This window comes from Scylla paramamosain, chromosome 21 (assembly GCF_035594125.1).
Source record: "Scylla paramamosain isolate STU-SP2022 chromosome 21, ASM3559412v1, whole genome shotgun sequence".
Lineage (NCBI taxonomy): Eukaryota > Metazoa > Arthropoda > Malacostraca > Decapoda > Portunidae > Scylla > Scylla paramamosain.
This window is the reverse complement of record NC_087171.1, coordinates 2,130,282-2,151,375: the sequence shown is the minus strand read 5'-3', so window position 1 is coordinate 2,151,375 and position 21,094 is coordinate 2,130,282. Positions and strand designations below refer to the sequence as shown.

General features: G+C 38.5%; 1 protein-coding gene and 1 long non-coding RNA gene across 2 annotated transcripts in view; both read right to left on the bottom strand.

Annotated features, from left to right (window-relative positions):
* The window catches only part of LOC135110853 (uncharacterized), a 54,739-nt gene extending 46,923 nt beyond the window's left edge, over window positions 1-7,816 (bottom strand). The window contains exon 1 of the long non-coding RNA XR_010273464.1: window positions 7,702-7,816. This is a non-coding gene — a long non-coding RNA (uncharacterized LOC135110853). The remainder of the gene's footprint in view (window positions 1-7,701) is intronic.
* A 220-nt stretch (window positions 7,817-8,036) lies between these two features.
* The window catches only part of LOC135110822 (uncharacterized), a 107,492-nt gene continuing 94,434 nt past the window's right edge, over window positions 8,037-21,094 (bottom strand). The window contains exon 6 of the mRNA XM_064023393.1: window positions 8,037-8,197. Coding sequence (XP_063879463.1) covers window positions 8,037-8,197 — 161 coding nt within the window. The remainder of the gene's footprint in view (window positions 8,198-21,094) is intronic.

Genomic DNA, 21,094 nt, shown 5'->3' with positions numbered 1-21,094 from the left:
AAATCTGTCAGCTTAACTTCAGTAATGGGTAAAATAATGGAGTCAATAGTGAGGAACATTAGGGAACATTTAGACAAACATAACCTGATAAATCAGTCACAGCATGGCTTCACGAAGGGGGAAGTCTTGCCTGACAAACTTGTTAAGTTTTTACAGTAAAGTGTACGAGGCAGTAAATAATGATGATAGTTATGACATCTTAATAGGCGGGATTCCACCAAGGCAACATAGGCAACATGTAGCATGCGACTTGACTGGCTTTCAACAAATATGTTGAATGCGGCTTTCAACAAGAAGACATGTTGCCTGCGATAAGGCGACATCATTGTTGCTTGTAGCATGCTACATGCTATGTTGCCAGTTGAATACCACAAAATCTTTTCCACCAATTCAAGAAAAACTAAGCCAGTTGGCACCGCGATGTCTCAGCAGACGGTTGCTGCTGCTGCATATCTAGTATTGCGCAATGTTCGTAAAAAAACTAAAAGAAAGCACCGGTGGTGGAAGAAAGAACTATTTATGAGCAGTAGCACTGATCAAAATTAATTTTTTGAAAAGTTAATGTCTGATGACCAATCCTTGTTCTAGGACTTTTCAAGGATGAGTGTGGAGGATTTTAATTATCTTCTCAACAAAGTTTCTCCCAGAATCAGGAAGAGTGACACTAATTATCAGGAAGCTAAAATGAAACTTCTAGTAACATTGCGTTTCTTAGCAACCGGAGACAGCTACAAATCTCTCACGTACCTCTTCAGAATTTCCGAACCAACTATATCAAGGACTGTGCCGGAGGTTTGCCAAGCAATCATCGAAGCACTAAAAGATGTAGTTAAGGTAAGTTTACTTCAGTGTATATAGAGAACTATTACTACTACTACTAAAACACCTTATGATAATAATAATAATAATAATAATAATAATAATAATAATAATAATAATAATAATAATAATAATAAAAATAATAATGATAATGATAATAATAATAATAATAATAATAATAATAATAATAATAATAATAATAATAATAATAATAATAATAATTATTATTATTATTATTATTATTATTATTATCATTAATTATTATAGCAAACCACTTGCTTCTCTTGATGGGAGAAGATCCAGATTTTTTGGGGGGTTAGGCTTTTATGTTCATGGCGAAAAGCTGTACGCAAATTCTTGATCTTTTTCTTCAGCATCTCCACGTCACAATTAAATTTAGCAGCTAATCCCCACAGTGCATCTAATTTATCCTGATTGTTCTTGTATTCTTGCAAGCGTATATCCCACAGAACTGCAAGTTTTTTTTTTATACTTTTCTATGAATTCTACCGTTTTTTTTTTCTTGTGACCAATTCTTCTTGTTGCCTTTCAACACGGAATCCTTCCCGCGACTGGTGGGAAGGCGTTCAACACTAGGCAACAGGCTAAATCTTGTCGCATGCGTCAGGCAACATGGCAACATGACACACAGCTACATGTTGCCTTCTGTTGAACTGGTTGAAACACACTTAGCCCATGCGGCAATGTAGCATGCCACATGTTGCCAAAATGTTGCCTCGGTGGAATCCCGCCTTTATATCTGCACTTTAGTAAAGCATTTGACAAGGTACCCCATCAAAGCCTCCTGAGAAAGATTATGGCACAAGGGATAGATGGGAGGGTGTTATTTAATTAGGCTGGATAAGGTCATGGCTAAGCGACAGGCGACAGAGTTGTAATAAATGGCTCTAAATCCGAGTGGGGTCATGTAATTAGTGGGCTGCCACAGGAATCAGTATTAGGGCCATTGTTCTTTTTATTATATATCATTGACTTGGATAGTGGAATTAGTAGTGATGTTAGTAAATTTGCGGATGACACAAAGATAGTTAGATTGATTAGGTCAAAATCGGATGCCATCGCCTTGCAAACAAATTTAGATAGGATGAATGAGTGGACGGACAGATGGCAAATGCAGTTTAATATCAACAAATGCAAAGTACTTAAGCGTAGGTAGAGGAAACCCGTACATTAGGTACACATTAAACAACGAAACTCTAGTAGGGACAGGGTACGAGAAAGATTTAGGAGTTATAGTTAGCTCTGAACTCTGTCTAGGAAAACAATGCCAGAAACAGGGCAAATAGGGTATTAGGATTAATTTTTAGGAGTGTTAAAAGTAGAAGGCCCGAAGTAATATTAAAGTTATACTTGGCGCTGGTCAGACCTCATCTAGACTACGCTGTGCAGTTCTGGTCCCCACATTACAGGAAAAATATAGGCCTATTAGAATCAGTACCGATGAGAATGAATAAAAGGATACAGGGGATGAGGAGTATTCCTTACTAGGCGAGACTGAAGCTGATAAATTTACATTCCTTAGAGAGACGTAGGTTAAGAGGGGACCTGATAGAAGTCTTTAATTGGTATAAGGGTTATAACAAGGGGGATGTAAGCAAAATTCTTAGGATTAGCAACCAGGATAGAACAAGAAATAACGGGTTCAAGCTTAAAAATTTAGGTTTAGGAAAGAGATAGGGAGAAATTGATTCTCAAATAGAGTGGTAGATGAGTGGAACGGTCTCAGTAATCATGTTGTTAGTGCTAGGGCATTAGGGAGCTTTAAGAGAAGATTAGACAGGTTTATGGATGGGGATGATAGATGGAAATAGGTATATTTCATACAGTGACTGCCACATGTAAGCTTGGTCGCTTCTTGCAGCTTCCCTTATTTCTTGTTCTTAGGTTCTTATGTTAACTGGGTAGAGCAGGACGAGGCAGAAGGGACTGGCTACTGTCTCTGCTGTCTCTGACTACGCGGAACGGATATTTGTTATTGCTTTTTCTTAATGAAATTAAAAGATGAATTATATATATATATATATATATATATATATATATATATATATATATATATATATATATATATATATATATATATATATATATATATATATATATATATATATATATATATATATATATATATATATATTTAAAGCAGAGAGAGAGAGAGAGAGAGAGAGAGAGAGAGAGAGAGAGAGAGAGAGAGAGAGAGAGAGAGAGAGACGGCCTGTATGTGGGACTCGATGGATTAGCAGTAACACGTGAATGGTAGACCACTGTTGGGAGGGGCAGGTGTCCGGTAGTGTTTATCGAGTCACCGAAACAATGTCAAATCTTCCGCCACACCTCGGAACACCACCACCTTATGGCGATATCATCCAGGGCCCGCCAAGCTCCGCGGTGAGGGAGGGGCTTGTGCCACTAACGATTGTGAACAGTGTATACAAGTCGTGTGATATCTCCAATTGAAAACAGCTTTTTAATATAAAATTTTAAATAAAAAGAATAGCGTTGGAAAATGTTTTTACCATTATATACGATTAAGAAAATATTTGAATTTACTTATTAAAATTTTGGAAAACAGACGCAGAATTGGTTTGTTTGCATACAGTAGCAGGGAACCTGCGGATACGGCCCACAAAGGCGTAGTAGCATCCGGCTCACTGTCTGGGAGTCCGCCCCGTTAAGCCCTACCTGCGACTTTTTTTTTTTTTTTAATAGGATCTCAGGGTATCTTTAATGTGCAACATTGCACAGAAAGCTTGTTTCTTATTGTCTTTGTTTATTTATTTATTTATTTATTTTTTATATCAAACACTTTAATGCAAATCAAGACAAACTGCAGCAAATATATATATTTATTTTACAATTATATATGTATCCTGAACCCCCATAAAAATAAATAAATATATAAATAAACAAATAAATAAAATTCTTAACCGGCGGCATACAAGCCGCGAATGGCAGATGCTATCTGGCATCTCGGCACTCCCCTCACGTGATATAATTTTTTCCGCTATTCTGCCAGTGCATGAAGCCAGTGTCTATAGGATTTCTGTATTGAAGAGAGGTATGTGTTACTCTTAAGGAGGGTACACATTTGTTGCGTGAAATGTATTTTGTTTTAATTATTGTGTTATACATAGTACTTTTTAAGTTAATAGATATATTGATATCTTAACCTACTAGCTCATACATGTTGCCATAATTTCCCATACCCACCAAAGTAGGAACTTTATGGGAGTTTTCATATTCTGGTCATCATGTCTACTAAGAAGAGTAAAATGGATCTTGAGTGTCATGTCTTCAGCCTAACTGGAGGGAAAAGTGCTTCTTCTTCATTGGGCATTTTGGAAAGGCCCAATGCCTCATCTGCCTTAGATCTGTAGCTGTCTTCAATTAAACATGCACTGCCACTGGGAGACAGGGGACAGAACATGGAACTATGCATCGATGTCTGCTGTCGAGAGGCAAGACACCATCACTAAACTGACTGGCATCCTGGAGAAATGCATTCCAGTCTTCTGCAAGCAGACTGTTTAGGCCGACGAGGTGACACACACCAGTTGCAGTCTCCTGCCTCATTGCTCACTGGATGAAGCCATTCTCGGACGGGGACTTCATCAAGGAGTGTCTTGTGGCTATAATTCCATCTGTCGAGAGCGGCGTTCTGCCTTTGAGAAAGTGTACTTTTCACCGTGCACCGTTCGTCTTCGGATCGAGATGTTAGACAACATGCATGTCGAACATGAGATGTTAAAGACTCGCTGCTCAACCTTAGTCACCGTCTCTCTCGCTCTTGATGAAAGCACCGACACAAAAAGCACAGCCCAGCTGACCGATTTCATCCGTGGTCACTGCTGACTTCCAGGTATGTGAGGAGTTCTCCAGCTTTTCCCGCTGCGTGGCACAACCAGTGGAAAAGACATCTTTGATACCGTGTTCCAATATGTTGAGCAGCACTCTCCTGTCTCGCGTGTGTGACAGGAGAGAAGAAAGGAGCTGCTTCTCTGCTATTATGCCATTGTGAAACGGCAGAATACACCCAATCTATCAACAAGGTGCACTGCATTGTCCACCAAGAAGCACTGTGTGCCAAGTTTGCCAGCCTTGTTGATACAAGTATCATGTCTGTTGTGGTGAAGGTCGTTGACTCCATCCTCTCCTGCAACCTTAACCATCGCCAGTTCCAGGCAATGATGGACGAGGTTAATGCACACTATGAGGAGGTCTGTTGGCTGATTCATGGGGCCATGTTGTCCCGTGTGTGTGAGCTGCAACAAGAGATCTCCATCAGAAGAACTTCCCACCACTGTGATTACATCTCCGACCCATGACGGCTTGCTTGTCTGGCCCTACTGACGGACATCACTATTCACCTTAACGCTCTCAACATGATGTTGCAAGACAAAGACATCCTCGTGACACACAGTCATGCTTACATTACTGCCTTAGAGGTCAAATTGCGTTTATTGGAGGCTCAGTTGACTGCTGGTCAATTTATACATTTTCTTCACCTTGCTGCTTGTTTTCCTGAAGACATGGATCTGGACACTTGTGTTGGTGTCGTCGCTTCTCCATCGCTTCTCTGCGGGAGGAGTTTACCTACTGCTTTGCAGCGGTCAGGTTACTGGCTGTGGAAGTCATGCTGATCACTGACCCCTTTGACTTCCCAGTGGATGACCTCCCTGCCCACCTGCAGATGGAACTGGTGGAGCTGCATTACAACGATGAACTGAAGGCGAAGTTCCGTACTTCCTCTCCACTGTCTTTCTTTCGCGATCTCGTTCTCCCTTTTCAAAATATATTACACATGTTCAGCACATTGTGGCTGTGTTTGGCAGCACCTACAGTTGCGAACAACTCTTCTCTAAAATGAAGTACACAAAGTCTCGTCTACTCTCCCAGCTCTCCGATCGTTACCTCAACGATATCCTTCTGTTATCCGCATCATCCATCATTCAATCAACTCTTCATGGCAAGCAGAACCATCCATCTCACTGATCTGTATGTTTTCAAATAAAATTCTTGTAAGAAGTCTCTTTTGTGTTCTCATTTTGCAATGTGGCCCATGGGGTGCTCATGATATTCTCATCCAGCCCTCGCTCTCAAAAAGTTGCACGCTCCTGGTTAACATCATCTGGTGATGTGAAGGTGAAAGCCTTCGTGGAGTTGCGTACTCTACTATAGTGCATATCATGAGCAGTGGTATGGAAATTGTGTGGACCTGTGCATTTGAAAGTTTTTTTTATTGGAATATGTAAAGGAGAATAGGTATCTGTGGGATCCCGAAGAACCCAAGTACACAAAAGAGACTCTGCATAAGCTTAGTTCTTGCAAGAGTTTGTAACAAACACTTCTTGTATTCCTTCTCGCTAGCCAGGAACGAGTCGACAACCATTTCTTCTTTTGCTTTTTGTTCAAGCACAGCAAAGTCATGTCTACAGCAGCCAGCTTCTCAGAGGACTCCATCTTGATTGTTTGTTTTGATGCAGCGAGACAGCGTCTACTATCGATCATGTGAATACTTCCGGCTGAAACCTGCCGGCAATTCCGGGAGGGCGGAGTTAGCCGGGAGGAAAAAATTGCCCCATGTAAACCCAACTTTAATTAGACATCAGTGTGGCATGCTGAGGGTGGCTCAGTGGTTAAGGTAATAACTTTCACCAGTCTTGAAGGAGAGCAGAAGTGGAATTCATTAGGAAAGTGATAAAATTATTAAAAAAAAAAAAACCTGGAGAAAACCAGTTGAGGGAAAAAGATCGAAGGGAAGACAAAGAGTGAGATGAAAGGATGGAATTGAAGTGGAACTGTAAAAGACTGAGTAAAAGAGGAAGATGCAAATAACAGAAACAACTGTAGGAGACTTGTGCATGGTGCCAACCCCCTCACTTTAGAGCAAAGATTCTCAAACTGTGCACCGCGTAATTTTCATGGATAAGTATACACTACACGTGAATGTAGAACTGATGCGCCTTCAGAGTCAAAGATATATCATTAGTGCGCCACTAAGCAATAAAGTTTGAGAACCTCTGCTCTAGAGTCTAGAGAAACGGCAAAAGTAGTCTTGATCACACTGCATCTATTTGAAGGTTGCACGGTTTCTGAGCGGCAGTATTTTAGCAATATCCTTCATCCCCCAAAACCGACCCCCCCCCCTCTCTCTCTCTCTCTCTCTCTCTCTCTCTCTCTCTCTCTCTCTCTCTCTGTCTCTGTCTCTGTCTCCAAACATCAACAATGAACACTACCATCAACCAGAATGTAGGCGAAATTACATTTGCAAATTTGCGTTTGCGGCAAATGTTCCACACATTCGTGGTTGTATAAACGTAAACTTGACCGTAAATATATACTTGTCTTTTTTTTTATTTTAGTCAGAACAGACCATCAATATGCTTACTGATATAACAAAATGTGTATTTTGTCAAAAATGAAGTTTCATATCCATTTATAATATAGGTAGTTACAACAAATATTGCAATTTTCAAACTTCATAAAATCACCACCTCTTCTTAATCGGAAAAGTTAATGAAAATCTAATTAAAGTGGACGAGACTATAAAGCGTAGATGATTTTCAACTCCTTGATTATGAAAGAAAAAAATCCTAAATGTAGGTACAGTAGCTAGAATCTTTTCGCTGCCAAAATTAAATCAAACTGATGCTGTGCTGCTAAAGAGGGGTAAAAGTAAGTTGCTTTCGCTTTTGTTAATACAGAATCATAGATCAAAATGGATTTGCATTTGCAGAGGTGCATTTTCGTTTGCAGTGCCCAGCACTTGAAATTGCAAACAAAAACCTCCGGTACTAATGGGAATACATCTGTCAACACAAAAGTAATCAGATGAACAAGTAGGAAAAATGACTTTCAGTGTACCCGTCATAGCAACATGTTTGGGAGGCAAGGGAGGCTGCTGTGACGTGGGATCGGATGCAGTGCTGTGCCCCACGGTGGTACACATCCAACCTCTCCCTCTCACGGCTCACGATCACCCACCTGAAACAACATGTCATGCTCCAGTGCCACATTATTGATTGATTGGTTTTGCTCTAGAGTATCATGGTGAATGGAACACCCTGCTCTTGTTCTTCCTTTATCACAAGCTGTTAGAAAGAATTAGCAGCGTGTGGAGACACTTGTCAAACATATTTTGATGATTATGAAGATCTTACAACTTAGTGACATTGCAGTTTAGTTTGTAAATGTAAAACCTACTTGAAGCTGATCTCATGAGTTCTGTCGTAAATACGAGGCTGGTAGGGAAGCTCGGCTGGGTACACACATGGGCAGGATGGAAGGGCGGCAATATTAGCCAGTTCCTGCAGTGCCTTCTCTACTCGACATGATGACCAAGAATCACAGGCATCATCATCTGAATCAAGGGTATATCAATACTACGTGCTATTGCTAGTAGTCCATATCTATATTTAGATCAATGTGAGTAAACCTGTGTGCATGGTGCACCGCAGGGTGCATGATTTTTTTTATTTTTTTCAAATGGTATGTAGAAATACATAACATGGCCGGTGTGTATAAAAGTACACAGAATGAAAAGATGTTTTAAGAAGATGTCTTGTGAGCAATATAATAAATTAATTTAAGTTAAGATTGAAGTGTTATATATTTATGTATTGTATTAATACATACAACTTGCACCTCACAGGTTTGAGATGTGGCATTTTGTTTTACTATAAATTTAGCACCTATATACCAATTATTTAGGATCGAGTAGCTATTTTCTATGTTCATAATATAGAGACATAATACTTTTATTTACATATATTCAATCTTATATATATATATATATATATATATATATATATATATATATATATATATATATATATATATATATATATATATATATATATATATATATATATATATATATATATATATATATATATATATATATATATATATATATATATATATATATATATATATATATATATATATATATATATATATATATATCCCAACTCTGTACCAGTACTTTGTCCCCACAATATTACATAAGCTTCAACTGCTAGCAACAATACAATACACACACACACACACACACACACACACACACACACACACACACACACATATATATATATATATATATATATATATATATATATATATATATATATATATATATATATATATATATATATATATATATATATATATATATATATATATATATATATATATATATATATATATATATATATATATATATATATATATATATATTGTTGTAGTGTGGTAGTGATGTTGGTAGCACTGTGTCACCAAGTAACGAAATTAGGCGTTGGCAATGGTGCAGAAGCTGCAAGCTGGGGCAACCTGGAAGTGGCATGGAAGGTGATTAGTCAGGAGAGCAGCAGTGTGCTGGACAATCACAGAGGGACCAACCTTATATAAGAAGTTGTGGTGGCCCCTGAAAGAGATAGTGGCCACTATCCACCTACGCAACACCTGACCAACAGTCTGCAATATGCTCCCCTTGTGTTAAACTAAGACGCTAGGTGTCCTCCGCTGCTGCCACTACATGACTCTGTTCCAAAGCATGCTGTGAGGTTGTGTGCCCTGGCAGTCTAAGACAGTAAGTACCTGACGCTGAGGTGCATGTGTGACACCTGCGTGGTCTGTTATGGCATGGACTACTGGAGGAGACAGTTGTGCGACGGTGTTGGCGAGCTGTGACTCTGTAGTGTGCTGTTCTGTGCCACTGTAATGTAAGGTGGGACGTGCTACCCAGTGCTATAGACACTTTGCTGAGTGATGCCTGCTGGTGTGAGCCTTACTTGTACTGTAGCATGTTAGTGTGCCTCATGTCCTGTAGTGCTGTTCTGTGTAGGTAATAAAGACAGAAGTGCCAGTAAGATACTGTTTTGTTGCCCTTCCCTCTCTTGGTAGTCTGTCGAGTCCAAACGAACCCAGCAGTGACAGCAGCTGTGGATCCCTGTTGTGTGTGCTGACAGCCCTGGGTTGCTACAGTGGTAAGTGTGTGCCTGACTGCGCCTGAAGGCTGAAAGGGGCGTTCACAACAATACATTAGAGGGGACTTATTAGTCAGCATTTTATATGAGTTTGTGGCAGCCAGAGCCCTGCCGATCAAGTAGGTGAAACACTAGTCATAGGTGTTTGACTGAGTGTTGTGCCAGTTGTACTCGTGGTGACAGGGAGTTCCCTTGTTCGTCCCTGTCTTTTGTCTTGTACTTGATCTTTTGTTGTTCGTGCTGTTAAATGTTACTGGAATTCAGAATTCTGTTGAGAGCTTTGGACCCAGAGATTATAGAGATTCTCAGTTGTGCACTAGTTCTTACTCCCTACCCAGGCTTTACCATTTCTGGGTGGCATTGGTCTGTCTTCTGGGAGGCTGTAAATATTACTGTTCCACAGAAGGATGTAAAGTTTTATGAGGGTAGGTGGTTTTGTCTCTAGAGGGTGGTAGCTCACAGAAAATTATAAACCTCATAGTTGTTTTGTCCTTTGTCATAGCTATGGCCGCTAGAACATGATTGCACGATTCTTTCCCGGCAAGTGAAGGGTGTTCGGTGTCTGTCCGGTTTTTGTTATTCCTTTCTCTGTGTTCAGATGAAGATAGAGTGGCGCCCTCATTTGTTTAGTCACTAAAGAAGACCAGAGGGATCCTGTATAAATTAATGTGGGCCCTACACTAAACTACGCAGGTGGTAGTTTAGGGAAACTGAACCGAATTAGTGGCAGCTGTGAGAGGGGCGGGCTCTCGTGTTATATATATATATATATATATATATATATATATATATATATATATATATATATATATATATATATATATATATATATATATATATATATATATATATATATATATATATATATATATATATATATATATATATATATATATATATATATATATATATATATATATATATATATATATATATATATATATATATATATATATATATATATATTATCACTCATAATAGTTAACGGAAGAGGTGTTTAGCTATGTTTTGTTTTTAACGCCACATCTTTATTGTGTATCTATTTGGTGTCTATTGTATGTAATATCTGTTCATTTATTTGTATATCTATTTTTATATATGTTCTTGTTGGTATACTATATAATCCATATGTACAATGATGGTTAGTTGTGGTTTATCACGCGTGTCGCTGGGCATTTGTCTTGTTGGTTGGGTGGAGAGGGGGCCACGCGGAGCTGGACTAGCAGGCCAGATGGATGTTCGGATGGTGTGGGCACTGGGCAGGCGTGACGAGGGGAAGTGTAGGTAATGTATCTGATTGTTAGAGTGAGGGTTATATGATATGTTCTTTAGTGTCATATTATTACTTTTATACATGCTAGCATAGGAAACTGTATTGCGTTGCCAGGACCTACAAATGATTTGTGGAGAGTAGTGCGCATGGCCCTTGTGTTATTTAGTGTAAATGACTATTTCTTTTATCCATGTAGGTATATAAAAGTTAGTATAGTAGGTTGGCAGGACCTACAGGTGATTGGTGGAGGGTAGTGAACATGGCCCTTATCGTTTCTCACTAAACTCGGAGATTACAACGTGAGTGATATGTTTGGATTTATTGAATACATATTAAAATTGTGTGAAATATGTGACTATAATATTACAAGCTTGAAGTTTGATGTTAAGGATCTTTTATTTATATCTTAGTTTATGCTTTGACTTGGAATGCATATTGATTGTAATGATCTTCACAGGTTGAAATAAATGACATTACAACGACACTAAGAGTTTAGTGTGCACCAATATATATATATATATATATATATATATATATATATATATATATATATATATATATATATATATATATATATATATATATATATATATATACAATGAACCCCCAGTTCATCACGGAGTTACGTACCAAAGGCACCCGCGAAGTACTAAAATCTGCAATATATTGACTCTGGTTCAGAAAGAAGAAGAGGATGAAGGTGAGAGAGAGAGAGAGAAAAAAAAAAAAAAGAAAAAACTAAGCCGCTAATTAAACCACTTGCGGCAGTAATGGTGATTAACCGCCAACTCGGCGAATTACGAACACGCACCGTGAGCGTTTTTACAACACTTACATAACACACCAAACCACCACCACCAGAAGGATAACAACCCATACACTACATTGACTGGTGACAAAACCTGCTTTTGCACGATCATCCAACCCACTCACCGCCACCATCTACCCAACAGTAACAGCAATGTACAGCACTCACACGAACACGCCAAACTGCCACCAACCTAAGTACACCAACCCACAAACGGTGTGAGAGTGGTAACGAAAATTATTGCTTGTACAGCCAATCAACCAACCAACAACAGCTAATGGCCACTTTGCCTGCCAACAGCTGGTGATGGGCTGGTGTGAACCATGCCATTGCCTCCATCTGGCCGCCAAATATACAAATGTACCTAAACCTTCATCTCGGTATTTCCTCAACCCACGCCACGATTTACCTTGTATTTTATCAAATATAGCCAATTTTTCTGTGATATAGTGGGATTTTCCGTATTTTAAAAATAATTAGGTTCCAATGAAAAAAAACGCAAAAAAAGGTTAACCGGTGATAACTAAACCGCGATAAACTGGGGTTTCACTATCTACCTGTCTATCTATCTATCTATCAATCTATCTATCTATCTATCTATCTATCTATCTATCTATCTCTATCTATCTATCTATCTATCTATCTATCTATCTGTCTATCTATCTATCTATCTATCTATCTATCTATCTATCTATCTATCTATATATATATATATATATATATATATATATATATATATATATATATATATATATATATATATATATATATATATATATATATATATATATATATATATATATATATATATATATATATATACCTTTGGTGAGGCAAGTAAACACGCTGCCTCATGGGCTCTTGCCAGATCATATCAAAACCTATTCGCTTTCTGCTATCTTCTCGTCACTTTTTTTTTTTTACATGAAAGTGGATTGAACTATTTTAAGAAATAAAGAAAAGTCTTTAAGAAAATACAAAATGCAAAACTTGCTTTTATTTTCTTATATATATATATATATATATATATATATATATATATATATATATATATATATATATATATATATATATATATATATATATATATATATATATATATATATATATATATATATATATATATAACTCTTCCGAGTTTTCCACCATCTGGCTACAACTACAGATTCACTCTCAAACTAAATTTATCTGTGCTGTATACCTTTCACCTGACTCCTCTGACTATAAGAAATTCTTTGACTATTTAATTTCCAAAGTGGAGCACATTCTGACCCTCTTCCCTTTTTGCAGACAAGTCCATTCTTGGAGACTTCATTGTTCACCAACAGCTTTGGCTTTCCTCTCCCTTCACTGACCATCCTGTTGAACTAGCCTTCAACTTTGCTACCCTCCACGACCTAGAGCAATTGGTGCAACACCCTACTCGTATTCCTGACCGTCTTGGAGATATGCCCAACATTCTTGACCTTTTCCTGACCTCTAATCCTTCTGCTTATGCTGTCACCCTTTCTTCTCCGTTGGGCTCCTCTGATCACAATCTCATATCTGTATCTTGTCTTATCGCTCCAATCCCTCCTCAGGATACCCCCAAAGCGAAGGTGCCTCTGGCGTTTTGCTTCTGCTAGATGGGGGGACCTGAGGAGGTATTTTGCTGATTTTCCTTTGAATGATTACTGCTTCCATGTCAGAGACTCATCTTTGTGTGCTGAGCGCATAACAGAGGTGATAGTGTCTGGCATGGAGGCGTACACTCTTTTTCTCGACCTATACCTTCTAAACCTTGATTTAATACAGCTTGTTCTCGTGCTATACATGATAGAGAGGTGGCCCACAAAAGGTACTTAAGCCTTCCATCACCAGAATCTCATGCACTTTATATTTCTGCTCGGAACCATGCTAAGTCTGTTCTCCAACTAGCCAAAAACTATTTCATTAACAGAAAGTGTCAAAACCTTTCAAGATCTAACTCCCCTCGTGACTTCTGGCATCTAGCCAAAAAAAAATTCTCCAATAACTTTGCTTCTTCTTCTTTCCCTCCTTTATTTCAACCAGATGGCACCACTGCTATCACATTTATTTCTAAAGCTGAACTCTTCGCTCAGACCTTTGCTAAAAACTCTATCTTGGACGATTCTGGGCTTGTTTCTCCCTCTCCTCCACCCTCTGACTACTTCATGCTACCTATTAAAATTCTTTGCAATGATGCTTTCCATGCCCTTGCTGGCCTAAACCCTTGGAAGGCTTATGGACCTGATGGGGTCCCTCCTATTGTTCTACGAAACTGTGCTTCCATGCTTGCACCTTGCCTAGTCAAATTCTTTCAGCTCTGTCTGTCAACATTTACCTTTCCTTCTTGCTGGAAGTTTGCCTACATTCAACCTGTTCCTAAAAAGGGTGACCGTTCTAATCCCTCAAACTACCGTCCTATTGCTTTGATTTCCTGCCTATCTAAAAATTTTCAATCTTTCCTCAACAGGAAGATTCTTTAACATCTATCTGATCGCCAGTATGGGTTCCGTTAAGGCCGCTCTACTACTGGTGATCTTGTGGCTTTCCTTACTGAGTCTTGGTCATCCTCTTTTAGAGATTTTGGTGAACCTTTTGCTGTTGCCTTGGCCATATCAAAAGCTTTTGACAGAGTCTAGCACAAAGCTTTGATTTCTAAACTACACTCCTATGGCTTCTATCCTTCTCTCTGTAACTTATTCTGAAGTTTCCTTTCTGACCGTTCTATTGCTGCTGTGATAGGCAGTCACTGTTCTTCTCCTAAGTCTATTAATAACAGTGGTGTTCCTCAGGGTTCTGTCTTGTCACCCACTCTCTTCTTATTATTCATTAATGATCTTGTAAAGCAAAGCTCTTGTCCTATCCACTCCTACGCTGATGATACCACCCTGCACTTTTCCACGTCTTTTCATAGACGTCCAACCGTTCAGAAGGTAAACATTTCACGCAGGGAAGCCACAGAACACTTAACTTCTGATCTTTCTAAAATTTCTGATTGGGGCAGAGCAAACTTGGTATTGTTCAATGCCTCAAAAACTCAATTATTCCATCTATCAACTCGACACAACCTTCCAGACAACTATCCCCTCTTCTTCAATGACACTCAACTGTACCCCTCTTCTACACTGAACATCCTCGGTCTGTCCTTTACTTATAATCTGAACTGGAAACTTCACATCTCATCTCTAGCTACAACAACTTCTATGAAGTTAAGCGTTATGAGACGTCTCCGCCAGTTTTTCTCATCCCCCCGGTTGCTAACTCTGTACAAAGGCCTTATCCGTCCATGTATGGAGTATGCTTCACATGTCTGGGGGGTTCCACTCATACTGCTCTTTTATACAGGGTGGAATCAAAAGCTTTTCGTCTCATCAACTCCTCTCCTCTAACTGACTGTCTTCAGCCTCTCTCATCGCCACAATGTTGCATCTCTAGCTGTCTTCTACAGCTATTTTCATGCTAACTGCTCTTCTCATCTTGCTAACTGCATGCCTCCCCTCCTCCCGCGTCCTAGCTGCACAAGACTTTCTTCTTTCTCTCACCCCTATTCTGTCCATCTCTCTAACGCAAGAGTTAACCAGTATTCTCAATCATTCATCCCTTTCTCTGGTAAACTCTGGAACTCCCTGCCTGCTTCTGTATTTCCACCTTCCTATGACTTGAATTCCTTCAAGATAGAGGTTTCAAGACACTTATCCTTCAATTTTTCACTACCGCTTTGGACCCTTTTATGGGACTGACATTTCAGTGGGCTTTTTTTTTATTGGATTTTTGTTGCCCTTGGCCAGTGTCCCTCCTACATAAAAAGAAAAAAAATATATAAATACTGTCACGTCGCCCACCCTCGTCAGGTAGGCCTTCTAGAACACACCTGCAGGCTCCATATCTTGAGGTGAAGATACAGGTGCCGGGCGGGGCGGCAGTACTTCAGTACATCAAGTAGGCCTTTTAGAACACACTTGCAGGCTCCATCTCTTGAGGCGAAGATACAGATGACTTGAATTCCTTCAAGAGGGAGGTTTCAAGACACTTATTCATCAATTTTTGACTACTGCTTTGACTCTTTTATGGGACTGGCATTTCAGTGGGCATTTTTTTTATTGGATTTTTTTTGCCCTTGGCCAGTGTTCCTCCTAAAAAAAAAAAAAAAAAAAAAAAAAAAAAAAAATATATATATATATATAATTATATATATATATATATATATATATATATATATATATATATATATATATATATATATATATATATATATATATATATATATATATATATATATATATATATATATATATAATGGAGATCTCTGCAAAAAGGGAAGAGGGTCAGAATGTGCTCCACTTTGGAAGTTAAGTAGTCAAAGAATTTCTTATAGTCAGAGGAGTTAGGTGAGAGGTATACAGCACAGATAAATTTAGTATGAGAGTGACTCTGTAGTCGTAGCCAGATGGTGGAAAACTCGGAAGATTCAAGAGCGTGGGCACGAGAGCAGGTTAAGTCATTGCGTACATAAACGCAGCATCCAGCTTTGGATCGAAAATGAGGATAGAGAAAGTAGGAGGGAACAGAAAAGGGGGTATTGTCAGTTGCCTCAGACGCCTGAGTTTCAGTGAGGAAAAGAAGATGAGGTTTAGAAGAGGAGAGGTGGTGTTCTACAGATTGAAAATTAGATCTTAGACTGCGAATGTTACAGAAGTTAATGAAGAAAAAGTTGAGGGGGGGTGTCAAGACACTTAGGGTCGTCGACAGAAAGGCAGTCTGACTTGGGGACATAATTTTATGGTCCCCTTCCCAGATGGGGACTCCGAGGCTGGTGTAAGAGTCGCCATGATGATTTTAAAATTTTTGAGTGAAGGGTGTGTGTGTTATTAGGTGCTTGTAGTTTTGTGTGGAGGAAGAGAGTTGTCTTTAGAGGGCAGGCTGTGACTGCCCCCTTGTGTTGTGAGACACAAAGGGAAACGTTCAGTGAGGTCACAGCTGGGTTTAAAGATAAGTTCACAGCACCCCCTGAACAGTGCTTTAGACCTGGGAGTAATTATCGTTTCGGCAGGTGTCTACTGCCTCCTCATATATATATATATATATATATATATATATATATATATATATATATATATATATATATATATATATATATATATATATATATATATATATATATATATATATTGGCTTAATGGGGGATAAATGAGTCATTACCGGCTGTACGCCCGGTACTACTGCAGAATACTACAGTCTCTGTAGTAGTCTGCCAATAAATGTAGTTGTGAATTACACACTACACTCAAGGAAGCGACTCCTCAGCTGTACAAGTGTACAAGTCGAGTTTGCGTAGTGAGCAGTGACTGACCTTCCTGTGTGTTCGTGGGCACTCTTTTGTAGTACTTTCTTGTGTCTTTTGTTAATAACCCTGTTTGTTTTAAATGCTACTGTGGGATGAAGCAGTTCAGCCACAGAGGACATAAGTAATTAGCTGCACAGTAAATTTTATCCCCCCCCCAGATCCTGACAAGGCCTGTCGCCCAGGAGACAGTAAACGATACTACTTGGGTGGATGTTATAACACTCTGTTGAGCAATGGGAGGACTGTCACGGTGGGTGGAAGCCCAAAAGGGTATTATATCTCGATCATATACGTGTTATTGTGTGTTAACTGTTTTTTCTTAGATGTGGTAGTCGATTCTTCTGCAGCTGTGAGTGTTAAGTGCTGTCTGGAGCATCTGCCTTGTCTGTGGGTAGGTAAAACAGACTGGTGACCTCAAATTAGTGTGACCTGGAATTACGACAGTTGTAAGAAGACTGCAAGAGTCACAAGGGATCCTGTACACCAGTATTTGAGCCCTACACTGAGTCCACGTACGAGGTGGCTCAGTGAAGCTAGTCCAGGTGCAGCAGCTTGGTGAAGGGGCTGGGAAATGTGCTCGTAACAATATTTACATATATATATATATATATATATATATATATATATATATATATATATATATATATATATATATATATATATATATATATATATATATATATATTTGGTTGAAAGTGATAGTAAGTTTTGCATTTTGTATTCTCTTAAAGATTGTCTCTCAATTTTTTAAAAATTATCCAGTTCTCTTTTATGTATTATGTGATGACATCTGTGGGAACTATATGACCCTATTACTCACCCAATTGTCTCATAGCTAACACAAATCACATAAAGCATCAGTAAATACAATTATAAATAGGTAAAAACTTAGCTGTGGTTTGAGCAGGCTGGGAAGATGCTTTTGGCCAGGGATGTTGTAATCATTTGATTTTCAAAACCAGCTGCTGGCCATGTTTCGTAGTTAAGGCCGCATTCACACCAGAGTGGCACGTTGCAAGTGACATGTCACGTGGCACACCATTTGAAAACGAACATATGGAGATATATGAAATCTTTCACACAGAAGTGGCATGACATATCGCACGTGCTACGTGTGACCTGCATGCCACCCTAGGACTGGACTTGCCCGTCTTTTTTTTTTTTTTTTTTTCAGTGTATGACTTGCCACCTCAGACTGTGCTGTCAAATTTTAATGGAGCTTTCACATCCAAACTCATCATTATTCAAGGTAATATTAAAACGTTAAATTTTAATAACAAAATATAATATAAAAAGAAAACTTTTAGATGTATGGCATATGCAGAGTATTCAAGTGTCAAACACATCTAACAAAACTGACTCGCTCGCCCAGTGAAAAAGGCTTGAGATGACAGGGATGTGTACTCTCGTGCGCAACTATGCTTCTTCCAGACAATGAACTATTTAACATAAGATTTGTAGAAGCTGAGGAGAAATACAAGTGTCTGTATAACACAACCTCACCTCAGTACATCTCAAGGGATAAACATGATAAAGCATGGAACTGTATTTTCTCTACAGGTATGCACCCTGAATTTTTTTTATATTTTTTGATAACCAGTGTTGTGTTAATTTAAAGAATTTAATAATCTGTTAAATGATTACTAGTACGTATTGTGCTTTCTCCCTGCTTCTCTCTGTCCTTATCTCTGAACATTACAATATGTTGTATGTAGCTTGTTTATTTTATCTATTTATTTAATTTGTTCAGTATTTATAGATGAGAGAAGAATCAGATTTTAATACTAGTGATTTCAGCAACATTGTTACATGACAAGCTGAGTGCGATTATTTCTTGCTATCCAACCAGCCTAGCAACTTGAGAACTTCAGTGATGAGATAAGAATTATAATTAAGGCATTTCATTACATTATTAAGAAAGGTCGAAACTGAGTGAAAGCGGGCTGAGACGCGCTGCGTGCAACCTTGGTCTGAAATCATTGTGCTACGTGTCACTTGTCTGTCACCTGCCACTTGCCGCGTGCGACGTGCCACTCTGGTGAGAAAGGGGCCTAAGACAGTTTCCTTGGGATTATCCAATGGTTCTGAGCTTCTAAGCTCTACTTAATTTAGCAAATTTAACTACAGGCAACCGGTAGAGTGGCGAGAATACGTCTTAATAGGACTGTTGTAGTAGCTGGAGGGTGATAGCTGCTGGTGAGGTAGGTAGACACGCTGCCTCATGGGCCCTCGCCACGTTATAACAAAAACTATTCGCTTTCCGCTATCTTCTCGTCACTCCTTTTCCTATTTTAATAACTAATACTTAGTTTATTCTAGATTAACCTTAATTACCCTTTAATTAACCTATCCTAATCATAATTACAAGGATTTGCAACTTTTCAAGAGAAGTGTCAATAGTATATTAGAATCCCTAAAATTTAATAATAACATTGAGGAAGCAGCTTGACTCATAAACATCATCATACAAAAGAAAATTAAATAAGAAGACACTAGAAATGCTATAATTAAAATACCAAAGGAGCCACTTCATATTTTAGGAAATAAATGAGTCATTGCTGGAGCTACCCAAAGAGCCACCTTACACTTTAGTAAATAGATAAGTCATTGCTGGAGATTTGTAAGAACATGAGCAATGACAAGACATCTAAACTAAGTAAACCGGATTCCAGTAACAAAACTTGCAATGAATGGGTGAATAAGAAGACCCCACCCTATAAAATTAAGGGAGATGAATCCAGAATTAACTATTGGCCAGTTAGTAAATCAAAGCAAAGTTATGGGGTCACAAAAACAAGTTACCTTTTCTACCACTGTGAATAAGAAGCCAGACGTACCACCCCATACGAAATATAATAATAGAACAGGAGCAAGACCTAAAACTCCAACAAATAAGAAATGTTCGTTTTGCTCTGAACCGCATAACCCAGTGCACTGTTGCAATCACCAAGGGTTAGAAAGGAGAGTAAATAAACTATTGGAGTTAAGAAAGTGCACATTATGCGTAAATGAGTCACATCAAATGAAAGACTGTAAAACTAATCTGCATATGTCCCCTATAAATTATGTAAGAGGATACATCATGTTGCTCTATGTGAGATGTTAGAGTATGATACTAAACTAACCCCCTCACATGATGAAACCAACAATAACCATCCTTTTTCTCCTGCAGCAGTTCCTATAGTAGGAGCAGAAATTAGTAATCAAAGGTGACTAATGAAGACCAAAATTCTGTTCGACACAGGAGCACAGAAAAGCTTCATAAATAAGGAAATCGCGGCAGCTTTAAACCTCCCAATAAAAGGACAAGTTTAATTAAAGATCTCGGGTTTCCTAACCAATAATAGTGCCCAAACTTATGACTCAGTAAGACCCATCATACATTTAGGTAAATTAAGACAAAGATAACAGCGGTGGTGATTCCAGACATGAAAGGTTACATCAAAGGTTACAAGGAAACCGCTAACTTCCTAAAAACAAACGCTATAAACATAACAACATAACAAAGGACATAACATAACATCAGATGAGGTTGGTCCAGTTCAACTAATAATAGGTTCAGATCACATGGGAAGTTTGTAGCGAAAACCTTAAAAGGAAATATGGCGTTCAAATGTTGACAATAGCTGGCGGGAATCTCATGGTAGGACCACTGTTACCTACTAAGGGTGTACTACCAACTCAAACAGCAGACCCCGTCTTTGTGATACCAGTCCAGTCCCTACTAGTAGCATGTATTGGAGCTCAAATTATCCCTCGTGATGATAAGAGGAAAGGAACGATCCTATACATAAGTTATGGAACTTAGATGATATGGGAATAAATCCTAATGTTCCAAATGT